The 14235-nt window shown below is 36.0% G+C and overlaps 2 protein-coding genes across 2 annotated transcripts; both read left to right on the plus strand.

The window, feature by feature from the left end:
* The first annotated feature begins 443 nt into the window (after positions 1-443).
* Positions 444-4965, plus strand: LOC133867600 (ubiquinol oxidase 4, chloroplastic/chromoplastic). The gene is made up of 9 exons (XM_062304343.1): positions 444-801; positions 901-1087; positions 1768-1861; positions 2358-2473; positions 2765-2873; positions 3756-3824; positions 4147-4218; positions 4301-4348; positions 4618-4965. The coding sequence occupies exons 1-9, from the start codon at positions 650-652 to the stop codon at positions 4839-4841; spliced, it is 1071 nt and encodes a 356-aa protein (XP_062160327.1). The 5' UTR covers positions 444-649; the 3' UTR covers positions 4842-4965.
* A 1762-nt stretch (positions 4966-6727) lies between these two features.
* On the plus strand, positions 6728-13942 carry LOC133867746 (E3 ubiquitin-protein ligase COP1-like). Its single transcript, XM_062304514.1, has 13 exons — positions 6728-7154; positions 8050-8127; positions 8326-8481; positions 9001-9348; positions 9809-9966; positions 10070-10135; positions 10474-10552; positions 10960-11115; positions 11260-11358; positions 11913-12017; positions 12275-12454; positions 13205-13315; positions 13485-13942. Exons 1-13 carry the CDS (start codon positions 6846-6848, stop codon positions 13650-13652), a joined length of 2013 nt encoding a protein of 670 aa, XP_062160498.1. The 5' UTR covers positions 6728-6845; the 3' UTR covers positions 13653-13942.
* The last annotated feature ends 293 nt before the right edge of the window (positions 13943-14235 follow it).

The raw sequence follows: 14235 nt of genomic DNA on the forward strand, positions 1-14235 counted from the left end.
CTCGCAACATTTCTTTCTTCAATTATTCAATTTTTTGTATTTTTCGAGCAGCTTGATAATAGTGAATCCCAATAATCAAAAGATGAGGAAAAAAGGCCTGTTTCGCTATTTTCATTTTAGCCATCCAGAAGAAATGGCATTTTTTTTTTCTTCCTACTAGTCAGATTATAAAATAATAAAAAAAAAAATTTATTACCAAAACCATTAGTTTCACTAGTTCAACAAGTTATTTTTGAAAAATATTATTTACACACCTCTTACTTATTTAGAGATGTAATAATATTATTAAGCCTCAATAGCTGTGAACCATGAGTATTGGCATTGATTTCAGATCAGGTAATCCACTAAACTTGTGAGAGTTGGGCTGGCTTGAGCTCAGTGAAGCCCAAGAACCTGGTTTCACACGGGACTGTGGTCTGTGACTCTGTGGGCACTGGGGGCACTGGGCACACACGAGTCCACGACAGCACAAAGAATATGCGGCAACGAAATGAAATTGAAATTTCCCAAGCCGCCCTTGTTTACTAAACTCACAAACGACTACGAAGAAGCTTCTGATCCTTGGCGGTTGACGATGTTCCTTAATTGAAGTGCCATTTGATTTTTTATTCCTCGGAAACTCTACGGGAGCGACACAGCGAGAACGACGATGGCGACGGCTTTATCTCCTGCGGTGTTTGCAATCTCCGCCTCGTCCTGTGCGCCGTTGAAAGCCAAGCGGCACGACAATTTGGCTTCCTTTTGCTCGCAGAACAACCCTTTACGTTACAGCCCCCTTTCTACGTGCCCATCAATTCCCAGGTATGGCCGTCGTCTAATCTTGGTCCAAATATGTGACATCAATTTAGGAAGGAGAGGTTTAGATTAGGGGTTAATCAATTTCCCGGTGTGATTTGCTAGGAAGTCGTTCTGCGTCCGAGCAACAGTTTTGCAAGAAAATGAGGAGAAAGTGGTAGTGGAGGAGTCATTCCCGGCGAAGACTTCTTCTGATGATGGGGGGAAAGGAAGTGGTAACGAGCCACCAGAAAGCTCATCGCTGGAGAGATGGGTTATCAAGGTTGAACAATCTGTGAATATCTTTCTCACGGTATGTCGTGGTGAATTTAGATCCAACATTGATTTCGTGAAATCAAATGCTATTTTGCTGAACTTTTGCCAAAATGTTTGCATACTTCTTTGATTGGTATTCTGTTGATTCTTGAATAGTAGTAGGAAAAATAATAAACTATTGGCTCAAAATTGGGTAAATGTTGATTCGATATTTGGCTGCTCGATGTGCGTCCCAGTATATTATGGTAGAAAGATGCAAAGCAAGTGTTTTATTTCGAACTTCTTTTTTGTTTTATGTGCATGATCCCCATTCTAAAATAGAAGCTGGTTAAGATGTTTGCATCTATGCTGAGCAATGAATGATTTGGATTGTTAAACTTTATGTGCAAATTGTTTTTCTCGTGTTTAATCAGATTCAATTTTGCTGATGATACCCTGAATTCCTTTGATTGCGATTCAAGAGTATGAAGTTGAGATGAAGAAAATATTCTAAGAAATAGGGTGGAATGTCTGTATCCGTTCACATATCTTAAACTTCAATTATATAAAAGCTGCTCCTGCCATAACTTTATACTAAGACACTGGAAAATTGGGGAGTTCTGTTAATTGCTATTTTGTGCTTGTTATGCTGTATATGAATTCTTGAGTAGCTAAGGAATTTCTGTCTCAAGATATCGATACCATTTGATTATAAGTCAAATCTACCAATCATTTCAGGACTCAGTGATAAAGATACTTGATACCTTGTACCATGATCGAGATTATCCAAGGTTCTTTGTACTGGAAACTATTGCAAGAGTTCCCTATTTTGGTGAGTGCTAAAGTTTGTTTCTACTCTCTCTTTTGTTAAATGCTCTAAGTGGTATTTATAGCCAATGCTTTTACAAACTTGAAAAATAAGTACTTAAATTCCTGTAAAATGTCATATTTGAGCTAGGCATGTATGCATGTTATAAGAAATATGTCAACAGGAGCAAAGTTAATTATTTATACGCACATCTATTATAATTCCCATCTGCTTTGAAAAACACAATACACCTGAAATAGATATTATTAGTTTGTAAAGGAGGGTCCAAGGAAGGCTATGCTCAACTTTTTACATTCACAGACGCCCGCAACAATTATGAATTGTACCCATTTAGGGAAAGTAGAAAGTTTTATCAGAACTTGTTGACTTCATCTTTGGTTTCTGTAAGTTTCTAAAAAAGAGTTTCTTATGCGACCATATTGTAGACTACTGTGATTGCTATCTCTGGATTCTGACTTGCTTTTTTTTCTTTTTTCTTTTATTTTTTTTTTCATGGCAGCCTTTATGTCTGTTCTACACATGTATGAGAGTTTTGGTTGGTGGAGAAGGGCAGATTACATGAAAGTGCATTTTGCTGAGAGCTGGAATGAGATGCACCACTTGCTTATTATGGAAGTAAAGATACTTCTTCAAAAATTCTTTGAGATTTTTATCTTTAATATCCTTCTAGTTTTTGTTCTTCGATAAGACAAGTCACCCTGAAAAGGTTTCCACCATTAGACACTCTTTGGTTTTTCCCTGGAGACTCCACATATTGCATTGAAAATATCAGTAATTCATTTATGATATGGTTTGTTGAACAATCCAAAACTGAATATTAAGAAACTTGACATTTGTGAAGTAAATTCATCTTAAATTATGCATAACTTGCTTGATGTTTTGAGGGTTACGGACAAATGATTGCAGGAATTAGGGGGAAATGCTTGGTGGGTCGATCGGTTTCTTGCTCAACATGTCGCGGCTGTTTATTATATCATGACAGTCCTTATGTATGCGATAAACCCAAGAATGGCATGTAAGTACACGTATCTTGTTTTTTATGGTTTAAGAACTTCTTGTTTTCTATTTAAAGCAAAATGAGGCCATAAATTAACTTTTTATTCAACTTGTAAGCAAGTGAAATGATTCTAAAGAAATAGTCCCATGTCTTAGAGCTTATAAAAAGTCCAAATTCATTGGTAGTCTCTGTTTTTGGTTGAGTTAGGAATTTATTGATCATAGATTGGTGTTATATGTTGCAAAGGTAGTGGGTGGAGTCAAATGGTCACCTTTTACTCCATTGTTTGGCGGCAAGAGAGATTTGGTCGTCCTAGGAGCATAAAAATCTGGAATGTGTTATCTTGCTTGTGATGTGGACAATTTGGAGAGAAGAATAGGACTTCTGTTGGTGTTTTACTTCCTCAGCATGATATTAAATTTATTTTTAAGTACTTATCAAAAAAAAAAAAAAAAAAAAAATTAAGATCACTATACGATTTTATGATTGCTTTAGGTGGTGTCTATTCCATGATTTTTTTTTATTTTTTTTTTCATTTTTTAAAATCTTTCGAATTTTAGATTGTATTCTTTTGGAGTCGATGAGATCTCACATGGCAGTTTCTCCTCTCATAAAAATGGAGTAAAGGATGAGGCCATGTGTTTAAGATCTACCAAGTGTGTGTAACTTACCAATAAAAGAAAATATTATAAATTTTTTAGTAGTAGCTTTGATACAGTCCCTGTGTGTTCGAGTTTACTCCTTTTTTAATGAAGTTATTTTTTACTTATATATATAAAATTAAGTACCTCATATTTTGGAAATCTTTATTTCTAGTTTTTATTTTTCTCTAAGGTCCCTATATGTTTGGCTTCATCTGAAATGCTGATTTTTGCATATTTGGTTTCATCACTAGTGCAGATCACTTCTCTGAATGCGTAGAGAGCCATGCATTTGAAACTTACGACAAATTTATCAAGTCCCGAGGAGGTGTGTTGAGAGTTCTAATGTTGATAATGTTAGCCTGGTTGCACTTGCACACATATATATTATGGGCACAAAAGTATTTAATGGTATCAGATTATAATTTTCTTGCTTATAATTATTTTGCTACATTTGAACTGTATGTGGTGTTACTTCCCAAAACCTAATACTACCACTTGACCCTAACCTGACTCCAGGTGCTCACATTGAGAGTACTCAGGAAACCAACAGATTCTATTGACCGGGAGTTCACAATTCTATTCCATCTTACTTCTACATGTAACTTCCAGTCATTCTGATGGTGCCTGTTCTTTTTGTTTCTTTGTAGAGGAGTTGAAAAAATCACCTGCACCTGAGGTCGCTGTAAAATACTACACTGGAAGTGACTTGTACTTGTTTGGTAAGTTTGTCATTTTACAAGCTGTTATCCTGTCTACTGAGATTGCACCTAGGTTTTGACATTTCCTCCAAATTCTGTTTAGATGAATTTCAAACTGCCAGAGCTCCAAATTCTCGAAGGCCTAAAATTGGTAAGATTTAAAATCTGAATTTGTATTATGGTTCATTGTTCAATATGATATAATCTACCTGCCCCATTATGTTTTTCAGTTCATTAGAGTTTTGGAAACATTAGAGTTTCACTTACACCCTGTCTGTTGTAATTGAGTTGGAATGCCAAGGTTGATTTCTCATATGCACTTCCAAGAATTTTGTTATTCTTAAGACCAAAGCACAACAAGATGAAGATGTATGCTAATCAAACGATCGTTTCCTTCTGTTATTGTTCCTCTTTCTCCAGAGAATTTGTACGATGTGTTTCTGAACATTAGAGATGATGAAGCTGAACATTGCAAGACAATGAAGGCCTGTCAGACTCATGGGAACCTTCGGTCCCCTCACTCATATGCAGAGGATGCTTCTGAAGATGACTCTGCATGCGTCCCTTCTCAAACAGATTGTGAAGGTATTGTAGATTGTATAAAGAAATCCGTCTCATCACCTCCCGCAAAACAAAATATATGAATGGAAAAGTAGCTAGAATCCAGGGAAAGATTTGTATATACAATTGATATAGATCCAATAGATATTTTTGGTTGCTCAATGAAAGGTTGTTGTCTTTGGTTGCAAAGAGAAGGAAATCATATCATCTCTGCTTTTTAGAATTGTCGAGAATTTCAGCTTAACGGTGATCTGGTTCACAAAATTAGTAACAGCTTTGTATTCTTGAGCTCACTCGAGGTTTACAAAGCAAAGGAAGGGACTAAGATCTGTTGCCCTAAACTGTTTGAACATGCATTTTACGTATTGATCATGATCACCAACCTTGTGGTCCAGTTGCATTCATTGTATATATTTTTAAACTTAGGGCTGTAATCAAGTTGAGCCGAACACTCAACTCAGCTAAGAAAAACACATGTTCAAACTTGGCTTGGAACTTGAGCCAAGCTTTGAACATGCCTTCAGACTCGGCTTGCTAAGTCCTTAGCTGAGCCATTGTCGAGTACTCGGCCGGCTCGGCTCAGGTATTTCTTTTTCTGAAGTTAAAAAACAAAATACAATTAAAGTAAATTTTTAAGGATAAAAAATGTGATATTTTATTAATGAGTAATATTCTGCAAACAGTAAAAGTTCTTAAAAATAAAAACATCTTTAGTTACATATGCACTGAAAAAAATTGTTAGGTTTTTTTACTCTTGCATTATTTACTCAATGTTCTTAAACCTTGTTAAACATGTTGAGAGAAGTAGCATGAAATTTTTTGTTTAAAAACCTTAATAGGGGACATAGTATATATTACCTCAAATATTAACGCTATGTTTGTTTAGGAATAAAATATTTTTGAAAAATGTTTTCGGTATTTTCTGGTGTTTTGTGGGGTTGAAAATAATGGTTAACAAAAATCATTTTCAAGTTGACCGTAATTTTTTTTAATTTTTAGAAAACAATTTACGGTTATGCGTTGAAACAAACGGAGCATAAATTATAATACTTTCAGCCCAACAACAAACTCTAAACACATCATTCCCAACATTTTCAATTCCGCCACTCACCATAGAAAATAACATCATCAGCTACGCAATCAATTGGGTTGACCTTAAATGAGACTCATCGTTTCCAATTTCCACCGGATGACTCAAATCCTCCATGATTCTTCTAAGTTCTAAAAAAAAAAAAAAAAATTATTAATTACTTAAAACATATCACATTAGCCGGTGTGAAGTTTGTGTAAAAATTTAGTTTAAAGAATAGTATTACTTGTTGGGATACAAAATGTTACTCACTACCACTCTAAAAGAAATGTACGTTGGACGCGATGTCAAGATCCATACAAGATTTGAGTTTGTTTTTCTCAACACTAACTAATTTTAGGTAAAATGACAGCTTACAGTCAGATAAATAATATCAAAGTTAAGAAGTTACGGAATTGAATGATACTCGTAGTAAAGAAGAGCCTATCGTAAGAAACTTGTTTGACATGACGTTGAAGTCATAAAAAAATTTAATTTGTCTTCCCTATCACCAATTAATTTGAAGTGAAATGGCCGCCCAAAGGACGAACATTATTACTCTTCTCAAATTTCAAAACCATTATTGATCAAAGTATATATGTCAGAAGTCTCTAGTCAGACACTGTTTCCAAATTACAGTGTGGAGATATTGCCACGTAAATCAAAATGCTACACCGTTGACAGTTGGAGTATTATTAAATGTGCCAACAACCGCTTTGATCTCTCAGCTGGCAAATCAAAATTAAACCCTATAGAAAGCAAGTACAACACGACGCCGTTGTTCGAACGATAAAAACGAATGAAGAAAACGCCCGCCTAACGTGGGCGGTTTTCACCCTCACAAACTGTCTCGCTCTGTACGCAGGACAACGTTTCATTTCCTCTCTTCCTCCAAGTCCAACGACTTTTATAACTCACGCTCTGCTCACACGACTCTCACACAATTCTCATTCTAGAGAAAAAAAAAAGATTTGACTCATTAAAGAAAAACAAAGGAGAGATTGAAGAAGACGACCAAATGGAAGAGAGCGCAGCGGGGGCATTGGTCCCCTCTGTGAAGGCCGAGCCCTCGCTGGACCCCGCCGCGGAACCGCTGCCACCTGATCCGCCGGAGCCGGCGCCGGAGGATGCGGGACCGAGTGACATGGACAAGGACTCGCTATGCCCGATATGCATGCAGATCATAAGTGACGCGTTCCTCACCGCGTGTGGCCACAGCTTCTGCTACATCTGCATTGTCACGCACCTGAGGAACAAGAGCGACTGTCCTTGTTGCGGTCACTACCTCACTACCGCCCATATCTTCCCTAATTTTCTACTTGATAAGGTTTTTTTTTTTCCTTTTAAACGCTTTTTTGAAATTTTTGTTTGCGGATCGGTTTCGAGGTGCTCTGTTTGTTACCTGAGAAATGTGGGAGAAAATGAAATGATGCATGTTCAATTGAGTTCTTCATCGTTAACGATCTGAAAACGCATATTAACTTGGAAACCGAAGCAATCAAAATAATAAATTCAATTATTATTTTTTTTAGATGAATTTGCTATTTTTAGTGCTTAAACTGCCTGACTCTTGGCAATGGAATGAGAGCGTTCCAGTGCGAATGTCAGTTTGATTGAATTTCGGAGAATTCAATATCAGTGTGAGTTAGATTCACGGTGACCGTGAAGCTGATTTTCGTGTATCTACTACAGAGGTTCGGATATAATTTTAATCCTGATCACAGAGCGTGGCAATGATTGTATACAGGAAAATTGAAGCTCAAAGTCAGTTGTTTGATTTAGCTTGATTCCTATGTACGCCACTTTTAGGGATGTGTTTGTGGCTTACTTTTTTTATACTTTTAGGTATTTCGCCTTTATCTCTAGCAAACTTTACTATCGTTACCCCAATTTTGCTTGTAATTTTCACTTTCTTGACATGAGTTAACTTGGTAAACAAGAACAAAGCCTAGAGATCTTGATGCACGGGATATCATTGACTCAAGAAAATGAACTTTAGGCTTTACATAATGCCGCAGAAAATAGTTGCTGGTGCCGTTTTTGCGAACTTAGATAGACAGACACAGAGAGTGAGAGAACTTTATTGCATGGGCATTAAAACCGAGCTTTACTGTTCTGACTGCTGCACCTTATATATGAGCATTAGTAGTATCTTACTATTTTTTTTTTTGATAACCTCAGTACAGCTTGTTTAGTTTACAAATCTGTATTGAAGCTTGCAGTTATTGAGGAAAACTTGTGCTCGTCAGATAGCAAGGTCTGCGTCCCCTTTTGAACAGCTTCGTCAGGCATTACAACAGGTCAGTTAATATAAAGAAAATTCCCATCTTGCCTGCAGATTTTCTTTTTTTTTTTTTGCAGTTGGGACTTATTTTTATTTAGTCAATTAAATTAATTTTGTAATGTATCAGTGGATGCGTTAAAGATAATTATATGTATGTAATTAATTGATTGATCATGTTTATTTAGAATGACTCCTTCTTGAGAATCTTAGACAGGGTTGTGAGGTGTCAATTAAGGAGCTAGACGGCCTGCTGTCTCTCCTCGCAGAAAAGAAGAGAAAAATGGTGCAAGAAGAAGCTGAGACAAATATGCAGATTCTGCTTGACTTCTTACATTGCCTGCGGGAGCAAAAGCTTGAAGAGCTGAATGAGGTCTTTGCGCCTGAATTTAATTATTTCAGCCTTTGAGTAATATTTAATTTCCTACATGTATGCCAACACTTTCTACTGGAAATATCTGCTTGTGTAACTGTATAATACATGGGATTATAGCAATGCGGAGTCATAATTTGGAGCTGATTGAAGCTCGGAAAAGAAAATTTTAAAATCATGAAAAAATTGTCTGAATAGGCCTAGAAAAACCAGAGGTATCTGGAACTTCAAACAAGCGAACCTTGGGGAGAACCCTTGACTTCCATGCTATGATTTTCAGTCCTCAGGATGTCTAGAGTTTACTTCAAGTTGCATATATCACAGTACTCCATGTTAACTGTTTCCACTGTGCCCTGCGGGGAAGGACCCTTTCACTTGCAAGTGCTGTAAATGTATGTGTTGTTTCCTTTTTGGATGACTGCCAAAGGGTTTTATGAAGTGTTAATTTTTTTAAAAAAATAAAAAATTGCAGTTTGTTTTTTTAGTTTCAGAGTTGATAGTCTTCTGTTTCCATTGTAGATACAAACTGATCTCCGGTATATCAAGGAGGACATAATTGCTGTACAGCGATATAGAACAGAACTATACCGGACAAAAGATAGATGCTCAGTAAAAATGAGGATGCTTATTGATGACCCTATTGCAACAAAAGCATGTGCTTCGTCGACTGATAAGCATGAAAGTGGCATTATCTGCAGTGCACGCTATGCGCAAGGGCAGATGGGATCACAGAACAAAATAGCTGATGTAATGGCTCAAGCGAGCTCCCACCTACTCCAAAGAAGGGATGCTTGTAGTGGTTTAGATTTGCAATCTGATGCTCCATCAGCACCAGTTGTAGCAAGAAAAAGGCAGGTCCATTCAAAGGTTTGTGATCTTTCAAGAATTTTATTTCTTCTTATTGGTACATTGAAATTGAGTTACTATTTTATCCTCTCCTTTAGGGAGCAACAGCTTCCTGGCTATGATGTGGTGGTGAAGATTTGGTTGTTCATTATTATCTTCTGTTGACTTTTTGTGCCATAAGTAGGCCCTCTGTTTTTCCTGATGGCACAAAAATATATAGCCTGAGCCCTGAGGTCCCAGTTCCTTCAGCTGCTTTATGGATGCCATATTCTGTTTGCCAGCTACTGTAATTATATGCTATTGCAATAACTCCCACTGAAGTTGTGACCTCCTAGAAGTTAGGCTGTTATTACTCTGAGAAATTGTGCAAATTGATCTGTGGTTCAGATGAATAGGCTATTGAATTAAAGCTTATTATAATTACATTTTAATTATTTATATAGTTAGTTGATTCTTGTTATCATCTCTTGCTACACTACAGTTCAATGACCTACAAGAGTGTTATTTGCAAAAGAGGCGGAATTGGAATGGACAATCTCACAAACAGGAAAAAAGGGACACAAATACTATAAGTGGAGAAGGTTATAATCCAGGTCTTGATGATTTCCTATCTGTGCTGACTACCTTTACCCGATACAGGTACTGGCTTTTTGAGGAATGATTTTAGTTTTTCATATTGAGTCCTTTTTGGGAAACACTATTTGCTAAATTGCTGATATTATCTGGTTGTTGCTTGATATAGTCGACTGAGGGTCATTGCTGAACTTAGGCATGGTGATATTTTTCACACACCCAATATCGTGTCAAGGTGAGTTGAAATTTCTTGCATTTTGTACAATTTCATTTAACCACTTAGGTCAGAAGCTCTAGTGTGATTCTCTTTGTCATCTGAGATTTTCTAACGATTTATCATATTTATAATATGTTGCAAATATATATATATAAATTTGTAAATTATAATGCACCCATGGCCAAAACATTTGTAAATGGCAATGCAAATGACTTACCAAGTCATGTAAAAACTTAAAAACAATCAAACAGAGTTCTGCAATTTCTCTCTGAAAGCCATGCAACTTAGTTCTTGTTATGTTGCTTCTCTTAAAGGTTAAAAGTGTTGAATTTCAAATCTCATTGTATTTGCTGCAGTATAGAATTCGATCGCGATAATGAGTTGTTTGCTACTGCTGGTGTTTCAAGGTGCATCAAGGTTTTTGACTTTTCCTCAGTAAGTGTTTAACTTCATATTTGGGATTTTGATGGAGTCTATAGTGTCTTTCAGACAGCAAAAAATGACTCGGGAGGAATATGAATGGCAATCTTCCAAACCATTTCTTTTGTAGCTTCTTAATAACATTTTTAAATGTGTGATCTGGATCTAATTTCTACCACCATGTTTTTGTTGTTTCTTGAACATTTGACTTAAATGGTGCATTTATTATGTTCTAATAAGAAATGGAGACAGCAATATACCCTTTTATTTATATAATCACCAACATTCCCTTGAGAATATTTGCCATCACCACCCCCACTCCCCCCCCCCCCCCCCCCCCCCCAAAAAAAAAAACATTGCCTTGATATGTTTTAATTTTTTTAATTTAACTGGTAATCTATTGCCTATGTGATTGCTTCTAGGTGGTGAATGAACCGGCAGATGTTCACTGTCCTGTTGTAGAGATGTCCACACGATCCAAACTTAGCTGCTTGAGCTGGAATAAGTACACAAAAAACCATATTGCTAGTAGTGATTATGAAGGGATAGTAACTGTTTGGGATGTAAACAATCGTCAGGTAGTAATACTATCTCTTTTTCTCTTTTAATCACTGGGTAGTACATGCTCTCACAAGTTGATCTGCATATACAAATATACTGTCAAAATCTGGTCTAATCATCTAGTCATAGAACGTTCTTTAACAGAACACTTTTCTTTCCAGAGTGTGATGGAATATGAGGAGCATGAAAAGCGAGCTTGGAGTGTTGATTTTTCACGCACCGAACCTTCAATGCTTGTTTCAGGCAGTGATGACTGCAAGGTACTTGGAAATGGAGAAATATGGGGTATACAGTATGACTTGGTGAGCTGTATATTAATATATGAGTTGAAAAGAAGAAAGAAATAATTTGATAATAGACTAGGTCCTTAGTGTGCAGTATTCAAGGTAGCACAGATGAAATATAGATATAAAAATCACATTAAGTGTTAATTTTGGTCTGGAAAATCCTCAGTACCTCTTGAAATTAGACTCCTTAGAATGTGTCGACTGTCTTGAGAAATCAAGAATGTTATTATGACATTTGTAAGCCCCAGGGGAGTTTCTTCTGTTTCATGATAACTAATATATAGAAACACAATAGTCTGTTTTGGTGTCCTTAATCAGAATATGAGAAAGCTGCATTTTTCTGGATTATCCATTTAGGTTGAGACATATTATTGTCCTTGCCATGCCCTTGTGTGAAATCTCAAGTTTGGATTTTTTCAGGGTACCTCATAAAATATTGCTGTAGCTTATTTTGATTGAGTTCATGCTTAAAAGTAGTCTCAGCTTGATTTTTTATTTTTTTTTATTTTTTTATCTGTGATTAACAGGTCAAAATTTGGTGCACAAATCAAGAAGCAAGTGTTCTTACAATCAACATGAAAGCGATTATTTGCTCTGTCAAGTATAATCCTGGATCAAGCACTTATGTGGCAGTACGTTTCCATCAAAGCTTTGCTGCTTGAGTCATGTTTTATCTAAAATACCATTGTCTTGAAATTTGTGGTACTAAAACTTCACTGTTTAGTCTTTTTCTTTTATTTCAATATTGATGAAAGAACAGTAGTCTGTTTTGCATACTTCCCTGACTCGCATCCATTGACATTCAGACTTCGTAGAACTCATGGCTCAACTTTGGCTATCTATCTAGATGAAATCCAGATATAAGCTCTAATACTAGGGAGTTTTACAGGTTGGTTCTGTAGATCATCACGTTCACTATTATGACTTGAGAAATATCAGCCAACCCCTGCATGTGTTTAGCGGGCACAGAAAAGCTGTTTCATACGTAAAATTCTTGTCTAGCAATGAACTTGTTTCTGCATCTACTGACAGCACATTGCGCTTGTGGGATGTGAAGGAAAATTTGCCAGTAAGTATCATCACTCTATAATTTATTGCTTAGGTTTAAATGTCAATTTTGAGTTTCATCCACTTACCACCTTGTTTTTATCACCTTATTCCATAATCAAGTCTCTTTATAATGTATTCACTTATGCTTCATTGCTGTTTCTCACTGTTGAGGTTTGAACTAATAAATTTTAAGACTGATGAAAATTAACAATATTGGGTGATTGATTGACTTGGATTAGTGTATATCTAAATGTTCAATTTTGTGGGACCTCGAGAATATTCTTGAAGTTCTTGAGGAGAGATATAGGGTGCGTTTTTTTTTTTTTAAAAAAAAAAAAATGCATGATCTTAAAAGGCCGAATCGCAATTTTACGAAACACTTAATTACATTTTTAAAAATCACAATTTCATTAATTGTATTTTGAAATCATTGTTTTTCTAACCGCACATTTTGAAACTGTTAAATTAAACAAACACAAAATTTGAAGGCAGTAGTTGTCAAAGCTGTAGAACAAGAGTTTGTAGAGAATTCGGGGTTTGCTGAAATGTAAGTCGAATATTCTCTTTATTTAGTCAAATAATTGTTCATGGTAGCTTTTATGGGATTGGGGCACCTTAGATTTAAATTTATATGGCTTTATGATGATGAGTAATACTACAGTTTACACACATTTTATCACGCTACACACACGGGTGATGTAGCATGAGCTGAATGGAGGTTGATAACCAAACTAACTATGCATTCATAAATTATTCCTCATTTTCACAGCTGCGCACGTATAGAGGCCACGTGAATGAGAAGAATTTTGTGGGTCTATCCGTAAATAGTGAGTACATAGCTTGTGGCACTGAGACAAATGAAGTGTTCGTTTATCACAAGGTAAATGAGTAATGCTACACATGCAACTCTTTTACAACTTGTAGAACCACGTCAAGCACTTGAAAAAAATTTAACGCCCTTCAAAATTACATGTGTCTACAAGTCGTAAAAGAGTTGTATATTTTGGAACTCAATCCTAATGTGACTCAGTTTTGATTTTTACTTGCAGGCTATCTCTAAACCAATGGCTTGGCATGGTTTTGGTTCTTCAGAATTAGATGGTGACAATGTTGTAGGACCTTACTTCATCAGTGCTGTTTGCTGGAAGAATGATAGCCCAACAATGTTGGCTGCAAATAGTCAAGGAGCGATTAAAGTACTAGTACTTGCAGCATGAAGGGGCATTATTCTTCTGAGCAATTAGAGAAAGATCCTCTACGAGGTGTGACACATGCAGTATCCTCTCCCTCCTCATTTTTGGGCCAGACATTCCAGGTGATCTTTTGAACCAAAAGAACATTAGTTTGGACATGAAACGATTTATACGGCATCCAATTCATTCCAATATAATCCCATCACCCGTGTAGTTTTCAATGGCTTATGTCATATTTCCAATACCAAACGCTGCAATCAGAAATGTTAACGGTTCGTTTGGAAAAAAAAAATTAGACAGTGCTTTTTGGTTTTTGGTTGTAATGTGAGGCAAATATAAAAGCAATTTAGAGTTTTTTTTTTTTTTTTTTTTTGAATATTTTGTATTTTGAGTTGTTTGTTAATATTTTTTTCTTAATTTTTTTTGCTAAAAAACAAATTGCCACCCTAAGAAGCGTTACCAAATTAGCCCGTTATCATTCCTAATTGCACACGAGCCTAAAATAACTTAATAGTAATGGTTTTTAGTAAAATCATGATCAATTGACATACAACTTAATGACGTAAATCAGCATTTGTTTACTCATAACTAAATGGACAAAAATTTG

Source organism: Alnus glutinosa, chromosome 5, assembly GCF_958979055.1.
Source record: "Alnus glutinosa chromosome 5, dhAlnGlut1.1, whole genome shotgun sequence".
Lineage (NCBI taxonomy): Eukaryota > Viridiplantae > Streptophyta > Magnoliopsida > Fagales > Betulaceae > Alnus > Alnus glutinosa.

Excerpts from the sequence above, each read along its gene's own strand:
- LOC133867600 (XM_062304343.1), top strand. The coding sequence starts at position 650 with ATGGCGACGGCTTTATCTCCTGCGGTGTTTGCAATCTCCGCCTCGTCC. Across the intron at positions 802-900 it reads ACGTGCCCATCAATTCCCAG|GAAGTCGTTCTGCGTCCGAG; the intron begins GTATGGCCGTCG and ends GTGATTTGCTAG. Across the intron at positions 2,474-2,764 it reads ACCACTTGCTTATTATGGAA|GAATTAGGGGGAAATGCTTG; the intron begins GTAAAGATACTT and ends AAATGATTGCAG.
- LOC133867746 (XM_062304514.1), top strand. The coding sequence starts at position 6,846 with ATGGAAGAGAGCGCAGCGGGGGCATTGGTCCCCTCTGTGAAGGCCGAG. Across the intron at positions 7,155-8,049 it reads CTAATTTTCTACTTGATAAG|TTATTGAGGAAAACTTGTGC; the intron begins GTTTTTTTTTTT and ends TGAAGCTTGCAG. Across the intron at positions 11,359-11,912 it reads CAGGCAGTGATGACTGCAAG|GTCAAAATTTGGTGCACAAA; the intron begins GTACTTGGAAAT and ends TGTGATTAACAG.